The 24,207-nt window shown below is 44.9% G+C and overlaps 3 protein-coding genes and 1 long non-coding RNA gene across 4 annotated transcripts in view; all 4 read left to right on the forward strand.

The window, feature by feature from the left end:
* The window catches only part of LOC132455964 (uncharacterized), a 2,469-nt gene extending 827 nt beyond the window's left edge, over positions 1-1,642 (forward strand). Inside the window, exons 2-3 of the long non-coding RNA XR_009525364.1 lie at positions 1,226-1,317; positions 1,448-1,642. This is a non-coding gene — a long non-coding RNA (uncharacterized LOC132455964). The remainder of the gene's footprint in view (positions 1-1,225; positions 1,318-1,447) is intronic.
* A 251-nt stretch (positions 1,643-1,893) lies between these two features.
* LOC132454853 (piggyBac transposable element-derived protein 4-like) lies at positions 1,894-4,721 on the forward strand. The gene is made up of 4 exons (XM_060048403.1): positions 1,894-2,465; positions 2,985-3,670; positions 3,764-3,887; positions 4,715-4,721. Exons 1-4 carry the CDS (start codon positions 1,894-1,896, stop codon positions 4,719-4,721), a joined length of 1,389 nt encoding a protein of 462 aa, XP_059904386.1.
* Positions 4,722-4,919: 198 nt separating this feature from the next.
* LOC132455963 (uncharacterized) lies at positions 4,920-7,744 on the forward strand. Its single transcript, XM_060050076.1, has 7 exons — positions 4,920-5,038; positions 5,155-5,465; positions 5,569-5,680; positions 5,771-5,991; positions 6,195-6,363; positions 6,679-6,806; positions 7,095-7,744. Exons 3-7 carry the CDS (start codon positions 5,653-5,655, stop codon positions 7,410-7,412), a joined length of 864 nt encoding a protein of 287 aa, XP_059906059.1. The 5' UTR covers positions 4,920-5,038; positions 5,155-5,465; positions 5,569-5,652; the 3' UTR covers positions 7,413-7,744.
* A 10,081-nt stretch (positions 7,745-17,825) lies between these two features.
* LOC132455965 (apelin receptor B-like) lies at positions 17,826-20,212 on the forward strand. The gene has a single exon (XM_060050078.1). It carries the CDS (start codon positions 18,089-18,091, stop codon positions 19,154-19,156), a length of 1,068 nt encoding a protein of 355 aa, XP_059906061.1. The 5' UTR covers positions 17,826-18,088; the 3' UTR covers positions 19,157-20,212.
* The last annotated feature ends 3,995 nt before the right edge of the window (positions 20,213-24,207 follow it).

Raw genomic sequence — 24,207 nt, forward strand, 5'->3', positions numbered from 1 at the left:
TAAGTAGACTAGATGGAACATCGTCTTTTGTTGGTTTGTGTCCAGTACACATTGGTTCACTGTGGGGAGACTCGTTTTACGTGAGAAGCTTGGCATGTAATGTTTGGTTTGTGTTATTTTCAAATGTGTGGCTTAACATTACCATGCCAGTCTCAAGACGTGCCGAGTCGTGTCACACCTTTTCTAAAAGTGGAATTGCACAGGTTATTAAAGCAGAGGGAGGATGAGTTAAAATCGGTAGCATCCCAAATTCAAGCTCAACGAAGCCGCGCGATTTAAACATATTATGTAAGTTACGCTAGTCATTGCTATATGCAGCTGCTACAGTAGATGCTGCTAAGGTATCACGTTAGCTTGCCAGTCATTTGACCAATTCACGTTTTTTGTTCTTTAAATTGGGAACATTTATAAGTATATGTTACACTTTTTTTTTTGTTTAATGCACACATTAGTCGACTGCGGAGAATTTTGTTAACCATAGTGTATCATTGACTGGTTCGTTAGCATGATTTAGCACCACATGGACTTAACTCTGGAAAGAGTCAACAGAGTTTGTGCGCCACACCGATGCAGTGCAATTCACGTTTGTGCTTTTAGGAAACTTGGTAAGTAGACTAGATGGAACATCGTCTTTTGTTGGTTTGTGTCCAGTACACATTGGTTCACTGTGGGGAGACTCATTTTACGTGAGAATTGTGATTCTGTTCTGGTGCACCGCGTGTACTCTACTCTTAAAAGAGTTAACGGGTCGTACTTCATGATGAATGCAGCTGGTGTGCACGTGTTCACGTGTACACGTGTAACCGTTAAAATCATAACCGTTTAGGAAAAAAGAATAAACAAAAACAGTTTTTAAACAAAAATCTTCAAATTAATTATGTTCTGGAGACACGCATTTATTGATTTTACATCACTAATAAACTAATTGGGGAGGATAAAAGCTAGTGTGCCGAATCTGTCTGTCCCTCGGCGAGTGTGTGTGAGTGAGTGTGTATCGGCGCACACTCACTCACACACACGAGGACAATGAAGTCACGGTTAACCATTTACAAGAAAAAAAAATCCGTCAACACGGTTAGACATTTTTGTAAACGTTCACATCCCTGCGTTCTTCTGACTGCAGTTTCTCAAATCTCTGTTACTGTTGATATGTTTTTCATATTAATTAGTTCAAGACAAGTAATCAAACCAACTAACTAACCACTATTTTTTCCTGTTCCTTTAGGATGGAGGCAACTGTTAGGGTGAAATATAAGGACAGAAAGAAGTACTTCTTCCTAACATCACCTTTTCAATTCAAAGTATTTTTGGAAAGTGGTAAGAGAAAACATTGCATATGCAGCCTTTATTATAAAATATTGTTACCAATGCATTTGTTTGTGTGTTGCCACTACTTATGTAGGCTATATCATGGTCAGTGTTAATATGACTTAAATGTCTTTTAAAGTTGCCAAGAAGTTTGATCTACCCACCCTGGATATTAAAGTCTATGATGAAACCAGGACCGAAATCGATGATGAGGCATTCGAATACATTCTAAAACAACAGGATATTGGGGTTTTAGAAATTGTGATCCCAACAGCAAGCGTTGATGGTAAAATAACTTTACGTTTTAACTTCTAGATATGAGTTTTTTAATCATCTCCGCAATGACATATCGTTCACATTTAACCCATTTAAGCCGGGAAAGCATTGCCGCTGTTCTACCTTTAAAGCCGGGGGCGCTGTTGCGTCATTCTACCTTTAAGGACGGGAAAGCGTTTGCGTCGTTTTTCTAATATATTCGGTTTTTGCCCAAAGTGTCGGCCTCTGGGCCAATGAAATGCATCAGAATAGACACATATAGGTGTCAACTTGTTCCTCGTGAATTTAGTTCAGAAATTTATTCAAGCTATGGCGGAATTTGAGACGGAAGACTTTTCTGACGGTAGCGATTTCGAGGAGTTTCTCGGCTTCGAAGATGTTGATGAGGCCGAGTACTTTGATGACGAATACGAACCGATTGACCGGGAATTGTGGTTAAGGCACATGTTCGTGAATGACGACGAGGAAGAAGAAGATGATTTAGGGGAGTTTGAGGGTTTCCAGGCCAACTGGAAGACGGACAACTACCATCGAAATCTACGGAGTGCCTTCAACAGGACACCAGGGGTGAAGCTCGATTTGCCTGAAGATGCCACACCGCTACAGGCATTTGAGAAGATTTTTAAGGAGGAACTTTGGACACATCTCGTCACAGAGACAAACAGATATAGAGACCAGGTCGAACAAACACCGACCAGAGCGAAGACGGCAAGGTGGTCTCCGGTAACTGTGCCAGAGATGAAGACCTTTATTGGTATCTGTATGGGAATGGGGCTGCTTGTGTTGCCGGTGCGAAGAGATTACTGGCGACAGAGTAAGAATCTCTTTCGGACGCAATTCGCCAGAAATATGTCCCGGGACAGATTTGCGGCCATCTGGAGGTAAGGACAATAGTAATACTTATTGATTGTGATGATGCTGTAATAAGAAATTACGACAGTTTATATGTAAGAGATGTATTACTGTCCCGGAGATGCGTAAAGCACCCGGGTGCGTAAAACCAGATAAGTTTCTCTGGAATTTCACACCTGCGATCTCCAGAACAATAAGGCCTAGGCTACTATACATTCCCAAATTATAGCCTGTATCTTTTAATTACGCTACTTCTTAGGATGAAATGCAATTGTATTTGTATTATGCATAATACTTTTATTCAGTAGTCATCACATACAAGTGCATGTAATTTAAAACACAGACAGTTTTTTTGCATAGTATTTTTATTCAATCACATACAAGTATAAATAGTAGCTTACAGTCCAATGTAATTAACAATATAGACAGAATATTATGTTACAAAGCACAGCAATTATGATAATATTTTAAATGATGCTTTCATCCAAGGTAACTTTGTTTGATATTGTGCTTTCATCTAAGATCTGTGTCTATTTCTGCATTTTCAGGTATCTACACCTCCAGGACAACCAGGCAGCAGTCAACAGAGATGACAAGATGTGGAAAATGCGCTGGTTCCTAGATTACCTCCTGGCTCAATTCCAGGCACTTTATGAGGTGGATGGCAACGTGTCTGTGGATGAGAGCATGATTAAATTCAAAGGGCGTCTCTCCTTCAGGCAGTACCTCCCCATGAAGCCTACAAAGTGGGGTATCAAGGTGTGGGTAATGGCTGAGAGCGCCACTGGATATGTGACCAACTTCCAGGTCTATGCTGGTCGTGAAGGGTCAGGAGAGAAGGGCCTGGCACATCGTGTGGTTATGGATTTAGCCAGACCATATTACGGCTCTCACCTGTCCATCTACATGGACAATTTTTACACCGGGGTAGGTCTCTTGGAGGAGATGAGGACCCATGGCCTGTATGCTTGTGGCACTGTTCGTGCCAACCGGAAGGGACTCCCAAAGAGTGAGCTGCTTCGAAAGAAAGCCTCACTCAACAAGCACGAATACAGGGTCGCTCAGATGGACGACCTCACATTTTGTATTTGGCAAGACACAAAGACGGTCATGGTGTTGTCCAACCACCATGACCCAACTGAGACGGGGACCGTAAACAGGAGAAAGGATGGAGCCAACCGCGTCCCGGTGGTAGTGCCAGCTTGCCTAGCAGACTACCAAAAGTACATGAAAGGTTTGTTTGACTTTTGTTGCTCTTTTGAGTACAAATGTGTGAGTGTCATGTGTGAGTGTCATGTGTGTCAACTGAGTGTCGTGTGTGTTCCAGGCGTCGATCTGCTGGATCAGATGGTTGGCTACTACGGGTTCCAACATAGATCGAAGAAGTGGTGGAGGAGGGTCTTCTTCTTTCTCCTGTCCGTGTCCTGCCACAATGCCTACATAGCTGCGAGGTCTGTTGGAGGAACAGCCTTCAGAACCAGATACAGAGGATTCAAGAACTGGATGGAGGACCTGGCAGAGCAGCTCATCTCACCACTGAGAACAAGGGCTGTTCCTGTGACTCCTCCTCCTTTTCATCCTCCTCCTGCTTCTCCATCTTCTCCTTTTTCTCCTCCTCCTGCTTCTCCATCTTCTCCTTTTTCTCCTCCTCCTGCTTCTCCATCTTCTCCTTCCTCTCCAATTGCTGGACTATCAGGAAGAAGATTCTTCTCTCCTTCTCCATCTCCTCCTGTTTCCCCATCTCCATCTGCAGGAAGAAGATTCTTCCCTCCTTCTCCATCCCCTCCTCCGCCTTCATCTCCATCTCCAGCTGGAGGAGACACACCTACTCCACAGCATGACTTTGGTAAAATTTATGATAAAAGAAAACAGTGCAGGGAGTGTCAGCTTGTCCCTGACGATGAAAAGGAAGGTGGGCCAACTGTTTACGGTTGCAAACAGTGCAACCTGCCACTGCACATGGAATGCTTTGGCAAGCACTACCGCCGGTACCTGTGAGGCAGACTGTTTACAGTTTTAGTCCCAGTCTGTTCCCCTTCCCATGTTTGTTATTATATACTTTATTACTTTCTTATATACTTATTTCACTTTTTTATACTTTATTTTTTTTACTGTTTTGTGCTGTTCCTGCACTTTTACATATGTTTTTACTTTTTATTTACTTTTCTACCTGTATGTAAATATTTTAAATATTTGTAAATAAAAACTCAAATTTCCCATGAAAGCCACAGGTGTCAGCTCTCAAATACCTTTTGAATTGTGTTCCTATCTGTTACAGGGGCTGAGAAATCAGTAATTTAGTAGGCGTTGACACAATTGCTGAATTTCTAGAAAAACTTCAGGTTTTGGGGGCTTTTCTGAAATCGCCTATAGGTTTTACAGGCATTTTTTCCAGGCGGTTTAGGCCTAAATGGGTTAACCTTTTCTGAGTTGTGCAGCTCATGCTGTAAACATTTTGTGTCCCATGAAACATTATTTTGTAGATTCCTTCAGTTCTAGTTTGATTGGCGATGGTGAGCCTTCATCAGGATCTGATGACACAGCAATAGTGATCAGAAATCCCTCAGAAAAAAGAGATGCAGAGGATCGTCGTCTGGGTCGAGTAAGATCAATAGATTGTTTATGTCCTTTTTGTAACTTTGTTGCAACCATATATATGCTCTTGTTAATCTGTGTACTCTGTGTGTTCTCTGTGTACTGTCAATCACCTCTCCCAAGATGATTGAGGACATCCTCAAGAGTAGCCCTGGAGGTGATAAGATCACACATGAGTATGCTCGCACAAAAACATTGTCAGATGTCAGAAGACGTGACCTAGTGAAAATACTAGTTGCACATCTGACAAATGAGCATGGGTAAGTTTTTTTTCATAAACTCACAAGACTGATATTAAATTAATCTTAGTTGTATTTTGGACAGGATGGTAATTTGATTTGTGTGTATAGCACAAGCCCCCCTAGGAGGAATACGCCAAAGGAATCATCTGCCTTTTTCCTTACTTGGCTGACCCCCTGAGCAAGCTTGGCTATGTAAGTTACTGCTGCTTTTCTGGTGAAATGGTTTCAAATCAGTCACGTATTTATGGGTGAAAAGTATATTTGTATTTACATGTTTTTCCCCTTATTTTCAAAGGAACATTTTTATAATGCTGAAGATGGAAGTGGGTATTTGGCTTGGAGAATCAAAACTCTGCAGAAAGAGGTGTCCGAGGGGCGAATGAAACGGTCACGACAACTTCAAACAGGCCAGTGATTAATTTGGAACATGACCACTAGTTTATTTGGTCTAGGTTTTCTTTTGAGTATTAACCTGGCATGTTGTCCCAAACCTTTAGGTGGGCCAACTTCACACAGGGATCCATTGAAAGAAGACATCCAGTGGGACGGACAGCAGTGTCAAGAAGCAATTGCCCTGATGAAGCATTCCACGGATGAAGTTGTAGTGAAGGAGAAAATGAGGCTAACCCTGGCCTATCGTCAGAAGTTTCTGCACGATCCTGAGAACTCAGCCGACATCCTATCTGTTTTTCCTCGTTTCTTGGACATTCCAGGTTTGGTGAGTAAAGAACTACAAAGTAATGTTTTGTGTAGTTTGTTATTGTTTGTTTTCGTCAGACAGAATGTACATTTATCTTTGTTTGCTTTTACATGTTTTGATTGCTATCTGCCGAACCTGATCAGACTTCAGAAATGATCTCTGTAGCTACTTTGACCATCTACTGTGGGACTTACACTAAATGTCTTTGCCATGTCTTGTAGATTGATCAAGATTTCAGGAGTCTTTTTGGTGACGCAACCTCTGCAAAGATGTTGGAGAAGTGGACCACCAACTTTCAAGCAAAGGTTGTTACTCAGTGTCGTGGGCTTACACTGACTGGAGATGTACAAGACCTCATCCAAAATGCTGAAGCCACTGAAGTAGATGATGGTAATGTCTTCTCCTTCGACTATTCTAGATGGAATGGGGATAACCATTTTATTGTGCATTAAGGCACATTTTGTTATATGTACATATCAACCTGTTGCCTTGAGAAACTGAAGTGGCTGTCATTCACATGTGAAATCACTGGGAATACAGTAATTGAACTGCACAAAGTTGTTTTTATAGTTTCCTACTCAAAACTCATGTCATTGATCCTTTTGCAGGCTTTATTGGTTATGGATAATCCGTCTGCTGCTCCGTCTCTAAATCTGAATCAATATGAAATGCTTAACTGTTCTGTTTTTGTTATATATTCCCCAGGCTGGGACAGTGACATGTCATCAATGCTGTTGCTGGTTCACCTTCTGCCACCTTCAAGCCAAGGCCGAAAAAGACCAGGGAAAATCTCAGCCAGACAAGCATGCGACAGTCTTGTAAAATTCATCAAGGTGAGCTTTGTGTGGAACAAAAAGGGTTGGAAAATACTTCCTCTTTTATTATGCTAATAGTGCTGGGCCATTGGGTAACGCTTGAATAACTAACAAAAGGTGGCCACACACGTTGCATAACACTGACCTTATTTGCATTTACGTGTTTTGGCGTTGTCTTCAGAGTGCTTTACAGCGTATGTGCTAATAAGTGTTATGCATAGTGTGCCCTCTTCCTTTTTACTCTTATTGTAACTTTGTAAGAATCCAAAACATAATAAATGACCATGCCTCCTTATTCAACCACAGATTGGGACCAGCATCCAAGCACACCTGGACAACATCTCTGGGAGTCTCCAGCCATACCTACTTGCTGTTGGTGCCAAGAAGAGCATGATCGAGTCTTACTACATCGTGATCGACAAACATGCTCTACCCTGTAAGACCTCAACTTCATTGGCTTGTGTTGATGAACTTTTCAAAGCACATTTCGTCTTTGGCACAAGATACTGTCAGGAATTGACCAATGTGTACACCTTTCTGCAAACCACTGTCTATGACATAGATGTGGAAAACACCAAGGTAAATCCTAGAGTTGCAGAGTTGAGGGCCAGGATGCAGAAGTAAACTCCTATGATCTGCTTCATTTGTGCAAGATGTCATGCCAGTGTCAATGCCTTGATTAAGCACTTTAAATTGGTTCATGGTCTTTGTCCCGGAAAAACTCTAAGGTTAAAATGTGCTCAAAGGGGTTGTGCACATGTATATAATAGTTTTTCTGGATTACGAAAGCATCTCACTAAGTGTTCTTTGCGTGACAGTTCAAGTGTTAATGAAAGTTCATCTTCAGCCAGTTCCGTTTCAGTTAGGGATGTAGACCTTTTACCACATGAAAATGTAGCTTGTGAATCTGAACTCCTTCCAAAAAATATAGTAAAAAGTTGTGCGACAATTGTTGCAGAACTGAAAGTTGCATGCGCGGTGAATATAAACACGATAGACAGCTGTGAATGAGGTGAAAGGTGGAAAGATTAGTTCGTAGAAATAATGCTTGAAAGCAATTAATAATGACATGTTTTCCTTTTCTGGCGATCTGTCACACATACTAGTGTCTGCTTGATGATGGCAAAAATAAAAATTTGTTTGACCGGTTGCCATGGTTATCTCTGTGTGGTTAATTTGCAGTTGCGGTGTTAATTAGTGATTTTGTCAGCTTACTGTTACATTAAACTGTAATCAGAAAACTCGGTTATATGCTATAGACCCTAGACTAGAGTATCTGTGGTATAAAGGCTGGGACGAATATCGAAATATAAATATGTACACTTTATGTTGAAAGTATAGACCGTCGCGATTCCCATTGAAACGAATGGCGCGGTGATTATTCTTCAAAACGAGAACTAGTAAATGGTGAAAAATTTATTAAACTGTAATCAGGCAACGCGTTTATAGGCTATAGACCCTAGAGTATCTGTGGTATAAAGGCTGGGACGAATTTCGAATTATAAATATGTACAATCCATAACGTTAGCTCTCTGGCTCATAGCTCAGCGGACTAGAATGCCGTTGCCATGTCGTAGCTACGGTCCGTCCTAAAATGTGAAAAACTTTATATATTGGATTGTAAAACGCATGAAAATATAAATGAATGATCTTATTTTTTTTCTTTGGCTAGTGACCATGGTATAAGCGGGATAATGCCCTTCGAGGTGTCAAAAACATGTTTGATCGATCATAATTAAAGGGGACTACTTTTTGAGGGAGATGAACTCAAACAGAGTATACATTTAATAAGAATAAGAAAAAGCATAATTATTAAAGTATTTAAATTGTTTTATTATGTTGGCAAGCAAGAAGTAGAATAAATGGGATAATCAGTCTTATGTAAAACATAATGTGAAACGCAAAAAAAAGAATAATCCTATGCATACATATAGGCCTATAGCCATCTCAACAGACATATATATATATACAGTATATATATATATATATATATATATATATATATATATATATATATATATATATATATGCATATGCACTTGAACATGTCTGGGTATATGCCTATATATATATATATATATATATATATATATATATATATATATAGGCATATACCCAGACATGTTCAAGTGTATATGCTGACACAATAAATGTGAGCGATAGAGGGACAGATAGATGGATCATCTTGAAGCTGACCTCACAGTCCGGTTATAACTGAGCCTAATGACTAAACCAGATGCAAGTCCTACCCTGGCTCTGAGGTTACAATGGCTTATTGTATTCCAACCGGTAAGTCACGGGTGTTACATTGTATGTCTGTGTGTGTGTATGGCGTTAGATACGCCATGGTGTGTGTGTGTGTGTGTCTGTGTTTGTGTGTGTGTGTGTGTGTGTGTGTGTGTGTGTGTGTGTGTGTGTGTGTGTGTGTGTGTGTGTGTGTGTGTGTGTGTTTGTGTGTATGTGCTGACGTGCATCTGGGTGTGTGTGATGAAGTACCATAAGAGCTTGTTTGTATGCCTATGAGTCCACGCATGTTATAATATGTGCTTGTGTGAGTGTATCCATGTATATAGGTGTGTGTGTGTGTTTGTGTGTGTGTGTGTGTGTGTGTGTGTGTGTGTGTGTGTGTGTGTGTGTGTGTGTGTGTGTGTGTGTGTGTGTGTGTGTGTGTGTGTGTGTGAGTGTGTGTGTGTGCGGACATCTCCACACATTAAAAACCATACTGAAGACTAGCTTGCCTGAGTATGTCCATGTATATAGGAATGTGTGTGTGAGTGTGTGTGCGCGTGCTTATCTCCACACATTAAACCCAAACTGAAGAGTTGTGTTTCAACCAAACACTAAAGTTAAGACTCCATCACATTTTCCGCAAGGGCTTGCATTTCACGCTAATGATCAAAGCCCAGGACGCAACCCAATCCAACCCTTCATGTAGGCAGGTCCACTTCTAAAACACTTCTTGCTGTGTAACTATAATTATTTGATTGGTGATCGTGAATCACCTAGGACATAAACCCTGGGGAGGAAGGGAGGGAGAGAGGGAGACAGAGAGAGAGAGAGAGAGAGAGAGAGAGAGAGAGAGAGCGAGAGAGAGAGAGAGAGAGAGAGAGAGAGAGAGAGAGAGAGAGGGAGAGGGAGAGGGAGAAGAGAGAGAGAGAGAGAGAGAGAGAGAGAGAGAGAGAGAGAGAGAGAGAGAGAGGAGAGGGAGAGAGAGAGAGAGAGAGAGAGAGAGAGAGAGAGAGAGAGAGAGAGAGAGAGAGAGGGAGAGAGAGAGAGAGAGAGAGAGAGAGAGAAAAGGCGAAGGCTTTAGGCGGGAAAGCATTGTTGCAGATTGACTGTTGTTGAAGACAGCAGGGTGGCATGCCCCAACACCTTATCTCAGTTCCTCCTATGAGGGGATGGACGGAGATAGTATTTTAAACAATGAGGAGAAAGCCCTGCTTGGCACGCCCTCCTTTGTATACATGCCTGGAAGTTGCAGCACATAAATAATGTCTGCCGACCCTGACTTGCATCTGCTTGCCAATGCATCGTCTTAACCCTTCCAGCTTCTGTGCAAATCACGGGATTGTGTGAGTATGAAACATGTTTATATACCGGGAACATTACTAGTCCTTTTTTACCAAACGAAAAATTACACCATCAAATAATATATATTTACATATAATATATAATGTATCAAATAATATAGCTTATAGGTCATATGCATAACCGACAACCCCAAGGTTAGGGTTTGGATTAAGGTTAAGGGTTGAGGGTTGAGTTTTGGAGAGCCCATCCAGAGAAAAGATTAAATTTGCATTTGCATTACATATAGGGCATTTAGCAGATGTTTTTTTTTACAAAGTGACATACAAGTACATCAATAAGGATATTCATAGAATATGAATATCCCCCCCCCCCCCCCCCCCCCCGCCCCTATTTTTAAGTTCTTGGACGTACAGCATACAACAAGAGCGTACATTAAGTGTCAGATCGTACAAATTACAATAAGTGAGTAGAGGGGTGTTTTTAGGAGATGAAGGGAGGTGAAGGGGCGGTGAGGGGTAAGGCCCGGTAAGGGGGAGGCTATGCAGGGGCCAGGTGAACTCTGAATAAGTGAGTCTCTTGAGTCTTTTGCAGAATCTGGTGAGCAACTCTGCAGTCCTGACATCAGCAGTGAGCTCGTTCCATTATCGTGTCCTCTTTGTAACGGTCTCCAAAGGTTTATAATAGTGGCTTATCATGGAATGGAGTTCAATCATAGATATACTGGATACAACCTGTACCCACAGATTTCCCACGGAGTATGACTTATAAAGGGGTTAATGGCGGCAGTAGCTCAGGTGGTAGAACAGGTTGACTTGTAACAAGCAACCTTGTAAAAGGTTACTTGCTCGATCCCAGCTCCTCCTAGCAGAATTTCGAGGTGTCCCTGAGCAGGACACCTAACGCTAACTGCTCCCGACCAGCTGTGTTGCCGTGTGTGGTTGACCTGCTCGATGGTCTACGAATGTGTATGAATAAGTTGCTTTGGACAAAAAGCAGCAAAATGCCCTGAATATAATATAAATGAATGCACAGTACTGCATTTGGATGTTGTATCTTTGCATTCATCAAGTTGATCACCAGTTGATCCAGTCGCGATCCTTGACGATCGCAACTATAAGTCATGTGACTTTGCTATAAGTAATCAAGCAGTAATGCCTCCACCCCGCTCTGGTGAGGATGGGTTTGGATGACGATTCTGTGGACCTCCGGTTTCAGTGTTGTCTTCGGTGGCAGACGTCTCCTTGGGCGTGTGATCTCACGCCTTTTCAACCTCTCACGGATTCAGGCTGGTGTATTTTTATCAAGCGCCAAGTTGCACTTGTTTTCTTTTTTCTGCAGGTCGTTTAATCAAGCGATTAGGGTGTATCCACTGAGGTCTTCTTCTTTCGTGTATCGTCTTCATATGTCCAACTTCGTGTCGTGTAGCCACTCCCTCGTCTCAGGTCCCACTTGGAAGAGGCCCTCCTCTGAGGGTGGTCTATGCCGGGGACAGGTGGTGATGATGTGGTCGGCAGTCTGCTCAGGCTCCCCGCACTCACACGCTGCACTGTCTGTTAGGCCCCACTTCTTCATGGACGCTTTGAAGCAGCCAACCCCTGTGCGAAGGCGGTTCAGGAGGGTCCATTGCCGGCGAGGTAGATCTTCTCCCTTAACGCCACCTCCAGGATCCTGGATGTAATGGTGTAGGCGTGTCTGTCCTGCTGACTCCCACTCCTGCTTCCATGCCGCTGCCAGCCAGGCTTTGGTTGTCAAATCCTCCGGGATGGAAATAAGCATCTCTTGTGCGGCCTGATTGTATGGGTGGCGGGACTTGAGTCTGCTTGGAGGTGTTGCCATGGTGGTGGTTTCATGGAGGAGGTGCCTACCGGTGACGACATCCACTGAGGTTATGAAGGGTTATGTTCCTCAATCCATTACCAAGAAAAGGGAACTTTTTTATATGGAAACGGCTGAAAACTAAGAAGCAGAAGAAGAAAAGAATCCCCCTTTTGACGAGTTCCCATGAAAGCCCATCTCAGCAAAACAGAGCTGGGTGACAAATTGTTCAGGTTCTGATTAAGTGCTGTACATTAATCTGGGGAACATATAACCCTGGGAACATTTAAGAACACATGCTATGTAGAACTGGGGAACATAGGAACATTTAACCCTTGGAGAACACATACAGTATGTACAACTGGGGAACAGGATACCCTAAGAACATAGGACCCTGAGAACATAGGAATAACCTCCAGAAAAAGGAAATGTCCTTTTTCAAACTGTCTGTTCTTCTACTATGTTCAGGTCCTGAAGTCCTTCTCACACGTGCTGTTCCAGTATGCTGCTCTAGGTCATCCCTATTGACTCTGGAAGGCACTTTGAAGGGAACATAACATTCTGCATGGGTGCTTTGTCTTAAGGACTCCACATGTCTCCTGTCAGGCTGATAAGAGATCACTTAAACAAGCGGGGGGGCTTCACAACGCAGCCCTTCTCAAGCCCCCCCACTCGTGTCTAACCGCTCGACCGGAAGACGTTTCCGTCACTAATCATGTTTAAGTTCCGTTCAAATCACCCAATCACATAAGGGAAGTCACAATTGTTGGTGGGCATATTTTTGCTGTGGGTTCCTGTGCGCGTGTGTGTGGATGTCAAGGGCGGGGACATCAATAATATCACCAACATATATCAAATTATTTGCTGTAACAGACACTCAGCCGTTAGGAGTAGCATAACATGCATTCATGAATCACTTTTAGGCCGTCACTCTCTGAAAATATGCATGGAGATGTGCGCGCCAATCTTACATGAACAGGTCAGACCCATGATTAGGAGACATGGGGGTTGCATAAGCAAAACCTCTCATAAGTCTTGTATTTGTGTTTGAATTAGTCTGCTTTTTTGAAATGATTTTGAAATGACTTGAAATGAATGAAAGTAATGAATATTGGGGGGGGACAACTTGATCTTTTTCAGTAGTTGGAGGCGAAACATCCCCTCTTTCCCGCCCGGGATCTGCACCCATGGTGTGTGTGTGTGTGTGTGTGTGTGTGCGTGTGTGTGTGGAAATCGCTTATACATGCATGCTTTGCTTTTAACAGCCTATCTGGGATGCGTTTCACATGATTGTGAGGAATAGCTTCACAAACAGCTACTGGTCTGAACGATGATGTGCATGTCATTGGTCGTTCAATGACGAAACCATGTTTATACCTTAAACCAGGGGTTCTCAAAGTTTTGACAACTGAGGGCCAATTTAGGAACCCAAAATTTGACTGAGGGCCGCCAAAGGAAAAAAAATGTTGGCGGGAAACGCCGTCAGCATCCCAGTGGTGAAAAAACATTGCACCCGCACCGTGGACCTCTGGGAGTGAAGTCAACTGAGGTTCACCCTTTCAAAGTAATGTACAGCCGGATTAAAACTAAAAAATGCAAAAGGATTTAATTGAAAGCTAGAGAGAGTCGAATTTTCTCTTTATATTTATTTATATTTGTTTAAATTAATATTGCTAAAAAAAAAAAAAAAAAAAAGTTTTTTTTTTTATTTTTTTTTTTTATATAACTTTATATAACTGACATACATAATTATGTATGTCATTGCGGGCCGCCAGGAATGATTCCGCGGGCCGCCATTGGCCCGCGGGCCGCACTTTGAGAACCAATGCCTTAAACCAAGCATTTCATACAAATGGGTTTATAAAACACATTTGAAGGTTTTCTCAAGCCAAGGCAGTGAGTGAGTCATCTTAGCCATCCAGCAATACAACAGCAGGCCTACAATTAACAATTAAGCCAATCAAACCTTTTTTAACTCTGATATATTGAACGTGATCCTCAGCATGTGACATGATACTCATCTTGTGACATGATACTCCTTATGTCACATGATCCTGGATAGTGAAAGGATCTGGAACATTGTGTTATGGCTCTCCGGCCGCGGTACAGAGAGAGAGGGGGGGGGGGGGGCTGTTGTCCATCATGGTGGCCTTGGTGTGTTTGGCAAGCTGGCGTTAACCCCCCCCCCCCCCCCCCCCCCCCTCTGCTCAACAACATGTTGACACCTACCTCCCCGTGTGAGAGGACCAGAGAGAGGGCCTAACAAAACGAATCGAACGCCTGCGACCAGCGATACTGGGGCTGCTCTGCCCAGCGTTCCTTTATCGTCCGCTAGCATCACACACACCTACATGCACACCCACATGCACACGCACACGCACACACTCACATATGCCCACACACCCACTCAAACCCACACACTTGGTTCACTAAAAGAGCCCGCAGGGCCAGCTGCAGAAGCTGTGCATGTGGTCTCTTTCTTGACAGCTCAACACACACATCAAACAACTGTTGCACTCTCTCACCATCCCCAATACTTTGTCGCTCCCCCCCCCCCCCCCCCCCCCTCTCTCCCTATCTTTATTTACAAGGTTAGCAGAAGCGCTCAGAGGAAGCTCCAACTGCCTTGCAGACAGACAGGCTTTTCCTGACTGTGTGTCTTTCTGTCTTACATTCCGATACATGTGTGTGTTCCCTGTCTGACTGCCTGTCCGTCTGTCTGTATGGTCTGTATCAACTGTCCATCCATCCCTCTCTCCGTATGATGGTCTGTCTACAGCAATACTTCCCTGTTCCCATCCTTTTGGAACGGCCGCTTGCATACAGTATGTTATGAATGAGGTTATGTGGTGGAGGAGGGACATGCCTCCAAGGGTGCATGCGTGTGTTTGTGTTTGTTCCTTGCCATGCTGTGGGTGTGTTTCTGTGGGTGTGTGTGTGTGTGTGTGTGTGTGTGTGTGTGTGTGTGTGTGTGTGTGTGTGTGTGTGTGTGTGCGTGTGTGTGGTTTACTGCTGTCTGGGCCACACAGGAGAATTTACAACACAGAAGCACCAACACAACAACAACAACAACAACAACAACAACAACAACAACAACAACTAGCAGCCCTACGAAACACAGGTGGGGGGGGGGGGGGGGGGGAGCATGAGTGATGAATGTTGGGGGAGAATGAGTGAGTGAGGAAAGGACATTAGGAGAGGACACTAGGAGAGGGCACTTTACCCAGTGAGCCTATGTGTCCTTGTGTTTCTATATTCTTATTATCACAAAGCAACTTTTAAAGCCACTTATAAATCATGACTTCTCCTACTCATTCACACTATACATCCAAAACGACCACTTTGTATACTACAAATACCACTATTTTATATTATGCTACAAAAACCAACACTTTGTATACTACAAATACCACTACTTTATACTGTGCTACCCTAATGACAAATTGATGCGATACTATAAATAGCACTACTATTAAAACCACTAGGATATGAGGTAGAGATACAGGAATAAGGAGTATAAATACACCCTGGAACGGGGCAGGGAAGGCCTTCCCCAACACAGGGTTTACAACACCTCTGTCACTTCCTGTTTGGCCGAACGTCCTCGCCGCTAGTTAGCTCAGGACGGATTAAAGGGCTCCGACAGATGAACGGGTGAAACCCCTACGGGATCTGTTGTTCAGTCAATCAAGGACGGACGGATGGACGGATGGACGGATGGGGGGAGGAGGGGGAGGAGGGGGGAGGGCGGGGTGGGAGGGAGTGATACAGCAGCAGTAGTTGTGTCTCCGAGGGTCGGGGCCGGCGCCACGGCTGCCTCTGCGCTGAGAGACGAGGCTGAATGGGGAGTGAGGCCTTCCAGCTGGACACACACACATACACACACACGCACACGCACACACACACACACACACACACACACACACACACACACACACACACACACACACACACACACACATGCACACACACACACACACACACACACACACACACACACACACACACGCGCGCGCGCGCCCGCGCACACACACACACACACACACACACACACACACACACACACACACACACACACACACACGCACACACACACACACAAACGATCCTGCACGCACACCCAGACATACAGAAGCCCATGCACTACAGAAGCACAATCCCAGAAACATTCAGGTTTTAATTTTATAATAATCACTACATGCACTAATTTAGCATTTACACCAAAGTGTTACCTTTGCCCTGGATCCATCATTAAGTATTGCACAATGTCAACATTGCATTTTATCTTTCTTTTAAAAAAAATATATACACAATCGTTTCTCATAATATCATTCCCACGACTTCCCTCTGTGTCTGTTTGCTAGAGATAGAGAATCCGGACCTTGCTAAAACTCTTTCGGTGTCTCTCTCCCTTGTCTTCCCTCATGTCTCTGTGCTTTAGAGCAGACCTTACTAAAACTCTCCGTCTCTGTCTGCCCTCGTGAATGGCCTGTCTTGTCTCATCTTGAATTAACAATTGGTTTAATTTCTTGTCTATTTGCCCTGCAGTTCAGTATCACAGGGTTTCTTGTCTTCTGTTGTTTGTGTAGTCCTGCTGTAAGGCAACAACGCAGCCATTATACTAGACTTCTCTTCAAATCAGTAATTTCACTTTTTTATCTACCCAACATTTCATTGTTGGGGTACTTAGCGTTTATATATATATTGTATTATTGTTATTAATAGTATATCTCTGTCGGACATTCCAAATAATACTTCCTTATTTGTGATCTAATAATAACAAATGAAAATCACCACAATAAACATGATAGCTGGCAAAATCAACATTTCCAGTGTCAGTCCCTCGCCTGCATGTTGGAACGTGTGCTGCTGTGACGAAACCTGACGCATTGACATGGAAATGCAGTCGTCTGGATGAGAGGGGCCCACGGTCCCACCCAACGAGCAGACATTAGCAGGCTAATTGACCTGAACAGCATCCCGCGACATGCCCAGACCTGGTGCCCACTAGAAGTCACTCTGGTTCTATTGAGTGCTTTTTGATCCAAAACAATCACATGTTGCACGATGAAGAAAAGTCAATAAGCCCTAAAATATCAAATTAAGTGGTGATACGTGTGAATGGGGTTTCTATGGTCCTCCTGATTCTGTTCTGGTGTTTGACCTATCCTGACCTATCCTGTCCAGTGTCTGACCAGTTATATAGACAGTATTTATCCTTAATAAAAAGACACCTGTTGAGTGAATGCTGAAGAGTAGTTTTATGGGTATGTGTGTGTTGGTATAAGATTAGATAAGATATCACTTTATGAACCGCAAAGGAAAATCTTGTGTATGACCAATCTAATTATTCAATATCAGAATAAAAACAATAGAGCAATGACTGTAAAGTGCATAAGGAGTTAATGCAGACAGCAGTGCCCAATAACAATAATAATAGGGTAGGATCAGTAAAATAAGTAAACCAAAACAAGTGAGATGAGTAAAATCATGACTTTGTAAGCAGCACATGGGCCTGAGCAAAAGGAGGAGGAAGGGAGGAGGGGTGAGGGGACGGGAGGCGAGGAGGGAAGGGGGGGTGGGCAGGCCGGGGGGGGGGGCGGGGGCGGGGGAGGGGGCGGGGGAGGGGGCGGGGGAGGGGGAGGGCTCCTGGGAGGTTCCGCAGGGCTGGGAGCGGGTATATAAAGAGCAGGCAGCTGTCACAGATAGCAAGCAAGCCAGTGTGTTCCACCGTCAGACCTCTGAGAGCTGCTTTTTTTCTCACAGGAGCCTAACTCACTCAACCAGTCACCAACTCAAAACTCTGCTTTCCGTACCTCCTCCCTCCCCCGGACTTTGACCTCTGTCTCCGTGGGTGGTGTGCAGAGGTGCAACACTACACCTCAGCTCCAGAGACGTATCGAGCCTATTTTTAACCGGATATTCCAAGCGATCAAGAGAGAGCCGGCGGCGAGATGGAGGCGACCACGGAGAGCTACTACTACGACTACGACGAGTCGGAGAACGCCACCATGTGCGACTACTCCGAGTGGGAGCCCTCCTACTCCGTCATCCCCGTCCTCTACATGCTCATCTTCATCCTGGGCCTGTCGGGCAACGGCGTGGTGATCTTCACCGTGTGGCGCGCGCAGGGCAAGTGGCGTGCCACCGACGTCTACATCGGCAACCTGGCCCTGGCCGACCTCACCTTCGTGGTCACCCTGCCCCTGTGGGCCGTGTACACGGCGCTGGGCTACCACTGGCCCTTCGGCGAGGTGCTGTGCAAGATCAGCAGCTACGTGGTGCTGCTCAACATGTACGCCAGCGTCTTCTGCCTCACCTGCATGAGCCTGGACCGCTACCTGGCCATCGTGCACTCGCTCTCCAGCACGCAGCTGCGCACGCGGGGCTACATGCAGGTGTCGCTCACCGCCATCTGGGTGCTGTCCTGCCTGCTGGCGGCGCCCACCCTGGTGTTCCGCACCACGCAGCACGACGACGCCAGCAACCGCACGTCCTGCGTCATGGACTTCAGCCTGGTGGTCACCGACAAGGAGCAGGAGAACGTGTGGGTGGCGAGCCTCAGCATGTCCTCGTCGGCGCTGGGCTTCCTGCTGCCCTTCCTGGCCATGATGGTGTGCTACTGCTTCATCGGCTGCACCGTCACGCGCCACTTCAACACGCTGCGCAAGGAGGACCAGCGCAAGCGGCGCCTGCTGAAGATCATCACCACGCTGGTGGTGGTGTTCGCCGTGTGCTGGACGCCCTTCCACGTGGTGAAGAGCGCCGACGCGCTCTCCTACCTCAACCTGGCGCCGGGCACCTGCGCCTTCCTGCGCTTCCTGCTGCTGGCGCACCCGTACGCCACCTGCCTGGCCTACGTCAACAGCTGCCTCAACCCCTTCCTCTACGCCTTCTTCGACCTGCGCTTTCGCTCCCAGTGCCTGTGCCTGCTCAACCTGAAGAAGGCCCTGCACGCCAGCCCCGCCGGCTCCCTGTCCTCCCAGAAGACCGAGGCCCAGTCTCTGGCCACCAAGGTGTGACCGCGTCCGCGGCGTCCAACCCGGTGGTGCATCATGGGTATGGTGATGCATGGAGAGAGAGAGAGAGAGAGAGAGAGAGAGAGAGAGAGAGAGAGAGAGAGAGAGACAGAGAGACAGAGAGAGAGGGAGAATAAGTGGAGAGACTTGATGTGTTGGTATGCACACTCTGAGACATTTCAGCGACGGCCTGAAGATCACGTCCAGCGTGTCCTCGCCTGGTCCCCCCAGGGTGACCCAGTGGACTGGTGTGGTGGGGTGTTGGGTTACGCCCCCCCTAAACCCCCCTGCGGTGACTGCGACGTTCAGAGCCAACGCACGGGAGCCACTTCGTGAAGGTTGCAACATGCCGGGCAGACGTCACAAAACACACTTGTTTGTTGTGGAGAAGTTGGGAATCGGTTTCGTGGGGGACTTAAGAGCTAAGAACTTGGGACTTAACGTCTGGACGTCTTTGTCCTCTCGAAGACTTCCACACACACAACAACACACACTGAAAAACACACACACACACACATAACACCGGTCATGTCATCTGCAACACTTAAGCCTTGACATCAAATAGATCGCTCCTCCACATTTGACCAGTTTACACAGCCAGTCAGATGTGCATGTGTGAGTAGTACCAGGGTGCGAGTTAAAGGTGTTACAGTCAGATAATACCGCAAATGTGAGCATAGTGTTGTAAGGAGAGACGGGGGGAGGGGGTCCCAGACGGACAGATGGGACGCGATGACAAATGTTTTCCTATGGGTAGAAGACAACCCAATTAAGACTGCTTCAAAAGAGTGTGTGTGTGTGTGTGTGTGTGTGTGTGTGTGTGTGTGTGTGTGTGTGTGTGTGTGTGTGTGTGTGTGTGTGTGTGTGTGTGTGTGTGTGTGTGTGTGTGTGTATGAGTGTGTGTGTGTGTGTCTGTGTGTGCATGTGAAGTAAGAATGTATTTGTATATTCCTCTCTCTAATGACTTAGAATGAGGCTCTTTCAAATCTGTATATAATGTGAATATGAATTGTACTCATGTTTATGATTTTTAATAAAAGGTGCTTTAACCAAAAGCGATTCCCTCTGGTTGTCCTCCTTTACTGTGTGTTCTCGTAAGTCTTGTTGCTAATGTAATTTCTACCATTCAGTGAATGTCCGTTCTTCCTGTTTGTTCAGCAGGGACGGCAGGCATTCTCGTTCCCATTGTGTTTCATGGGGCTAAAATCAAAGCAATTGTCTACAGGAAATACATGGAAAGAGTACCATATCCGTCTCCCTGCAGTTTCACTGCTCCGCGTCGTAATTGCTGAGCCCGCCCTTTGCTGTGATCAGCCAATTCAGACTTCTTCTTGAAGAAAGTAAACCCGTAAGATTGGTTAATCATCCGCTATAGGGATCTACCCATCTAAGTGTTTAACTCGTAGCACAACACAAGTTGTTTGTCTTGTACAAAAACTGGTATTAGATCAATTGGTTCTACATTTGTTTCAACCAAAAATAATGACAGCCAATTATGTGGTCAGCTAAAGCCGACCAATCATTTAAGCCATTAAACAACGGAATTTAACATTGTTCTTGCTGCCTGATAGTTACAGCCCGATGATTAACTAACTAGGCTGTGATTAGCTTTTTTTTCTGGACATAATCACGGCTAACAGCCAGACTGAAGGATAATCCTACCTCCCAACGGGTCGGCCTCCTCTGAATCAACTGGTGCTAATGCCTGTTTGATACACTAATGGTTAATGAGTCGCTACACCGCTGTGTAAAGGTTTAAGACGCCACGTGTAGAAATACACCCGTTGGGTTCATTCATACAGGTAGGCCTCTATAGCCGCTTGCTTAATTCCAGTATCACGCTCTCTAAGGGTCTGTGGTCAGTATGCTGCAGTTTAAGTTGTTGTCACAGGGTGTCAAGCTGCTCCACAGCTGCGGGCTACTTAACCTTCTCGACTCCCAGCTTCTGAAATGTAGCAAAGTAAACAAACACCAAGATTGCATGTATTGAAGTTTTTATTAAAAAGGGGATCTATGAATTAAGTCTGACATGTGCAATATATTTCTATCGAATTATAAATCGGAGTGATGTAAACTTGTGAGAGGAAAGCTCCAACCGACAGTTTCAGACAGGACTTAAAGCCTCTGGGAACGTTTTAAATATCCCCCACCTGTCACAAGTGAATATCGTGAAAGATTATCTGAACAGATTACATTCATGGTTTTTCAAGTTTTATGGAGGTAATGTGATCAGGCTTCAAAGCTTCACTGTAACTTTGACTAAACATTACTTCTTGCAATTATTGGTAAACTAATAGACCAAATACCAGTGTATACAGACCATGTGTACAGAATGACAAAAAAATTCAGATAAGCCTTTCTCCACAATGGCCTTGCATTCTACTGCACAGTTTCTTTGCAGAAAGGTCATACACAAGTCACTCGTGCATGATGGGAGACCTACCACACACTCCCATCATCGAACATTGTGCAACACAATTTGATTTATGCACTACGTTCCAGTGAGAAATAAGCAAAACAATGTGTATTGCTATATTTATGCATGCAATATAATTGTAACCTAATGATATGGAATATGTGAAGTGGCTGTTTTGTTTCCTTCTACCATCCTCTAGTATTTTAAGGTAAACGTGAATAATTATTTTTTGATTACCTTTAATTAAGCTAAAAAGGATTTGGTCATATAATATTAATTTAAAATCGGTTATATTGCTCAGAAAATGTATATATGTAATGCACCATGTAACTTCTTTCTTCTACTGGTTTGTGATCATCTATAAATTAAAGATCTCTGCAAACAACATGAATCATTGGGTTTGGATTGTGAAAGGCACTGATTTTAAAACTCCATTTGGGCAGGTTGTAGATTTGGAAATATTATTTTGCTTGAATGGAGGCTGGGACCAAACCTTCAAACCCAGAACAACATCTCATTAAGATAAGTTCCCAACATAAATGTCCTTCATAATGGTATATTTTATGTAGGATATATGCTTTGTAAACATATGTCCTTCAAAATGGTATATTTTATGAATGATATATCATTTGTAAACAATGCGCAAATGCACGCTAAAAGTCTGAGTGGTTTATCAGTGAAAACCACTCAGACGCACATCACAATGAATCAGTGAGTAAAATAGAAAGAAAAAAAAAGATTTTGCTTTGTTTAAAAAACAAAACTAACAAACGGCGAGCCGGGCCCATCTCAAGGCATCATAAATCACAACCCAATGACCCAGAAAACAGACAGAGGAAGTGTGAGCGTATTCCACCTCCTCCGTTCAAACAATGGAGACGAGGAGGATGAACACCGGGCCGTTAGGACCTGACCCAGAGCCAGGACCTGACCCAGAGCCAGGACCTGACCCAGAGCCAGGACCTGACCCAGAGCCAGGACCTGACCCAGAGCCAGGACCTGACCCAGAGCCAGGACCTGACCCAGAGCCAGGACCTGACCCAGAGCCAGGACCTGACCTGGACCCCGGAGTCGGAGCCTGAGTAAGGAACGGACCTGGAGCCTGTACCAGCACCGCGGTGGAGCCGCGGGGTGGTGGTGAGTCCTGCCCCGTCTTGCACGACCTCTGGGCTTCCTGCAAGCCTGCGCCCCCCCATCCCACCCCCCCCCCCAACCAAGGTTGATGTTGATGATGATGAGAGTGATGGTGGTGGACAGGATAGGAGTCAGCAGGCCAGGCAGGAAGAGCCAAGGCCTGGATGGGGTAGGGGTAGGTTCCTGTCCAGGGAAATCCTGTCTTTCAGAAGCATGTGTCTTGGGGGGGGGTGGGGGGTCAATATGTCATCTTGGGAGATGCAGCAGTGTGCTGAGATGCTGCAAGCCCAGCATCACTTTACAAGCAGATAAACGATTTGTAGGCATTTATGTTGCTCCTACAGGTGGCCTGGGGATATTTGGATTTTGAACGTAATGTTGGTGAGACAGGTATTTTTAGGTAGGACGGGTATCATTAGGTAGGTCACGTATCGTTAGGTGAAACACGTATCGTTAGGTGAAACACGTATCTTTAGGTGAAACAAGTATCGTTAGGTGAAACAAGTATCGTTAGGTGAGACAAGTATCGTTAGGTGAAACACGTATCGTTAGGTGAGACAAGTATCGTTAGGTGAAACAAGTATCGTTAGGTGAGACACGTATCATTAGGTGAAACAAGTATCGTTAGGTGAGACACGTATCGTTAGGTGAGACAAGTATCGTTAGGTGAAACAAGTATCGTTAGGTGAAACACGTATCTTTAGGTGAAACAAGTATCGTTAGGTGAGACACGTATCGTTAGGTGAGACAAGTATCATTAGGTGAGACACGTCTCGTTCGTGGAGACACGTATCGTTAGGTGAAACACGTATCGTTAGGTGATACACGTATCGTTAGGTCCTACCCGTATCGTCAGGTGAAACACGTATCGTTAGGTGAAACAAGTATCGTTAGGTGAGACAAGTATCATTAAGGGAAGACATTTTGTTAGGTGAGACGTTTTGTTCGGTGAGACATGTATCGTTAGGTGAGTCACGTTTCATTAGGGGAGACACACATCGTTAGTGGGGACACGTTGTTTCCGGAAGAGGCAGTGGAAGTGGTCGCGGCTCCATAGGCCGACTCCGGATCTTCTTCTGTTGAGGCTGGGCTGGGGGGTCTTGGAGGGCACAAGGCTTCTCTTCATGCCCTCCTCTATCCTCTCCATTGTGAGGCAGCCTGGGTCCCCCCCCCCCCCCCCCCCCACCCTTGCCTCCCAGGGCTAAATGGATGCCCCTGTCATCCACTTGCGCCCGGCCAGCTCTGAGTATCAGCTGCTTCTCATTATGCGTCACAGGTAGAGCTGGCTGGACAAACAGGCTTGTGAGTGAAAGTGATCCTCTTTCACTGAATAAATTGTTGTTTTTAAGCAATAACTAAAGTGGGGGAATTGACAAGGACCCACCATTAATTGCACTTCATACAGAGCATTAATGGGAAACATATTGTTTTGTGACACGTGATGAATAAGAAATCTGAAGGGGTTCTATTGGGCAGCAGTTCTGCTAGCTCCCCCACTTTCTCT

The sequence above is a fragment of the Gadus macrocephalus genome, chromosome 4, assembly GCF_031168955.1.
Source record: "Gadus macrocephalus chromosome 4, ASM3116895v1".
Lineage (NCBI taxonomy): Eukaryota > Metazoa > Chordata > Actinopteri > Gadiformes > Gadidae > Gadus > Gadus macrocephalus.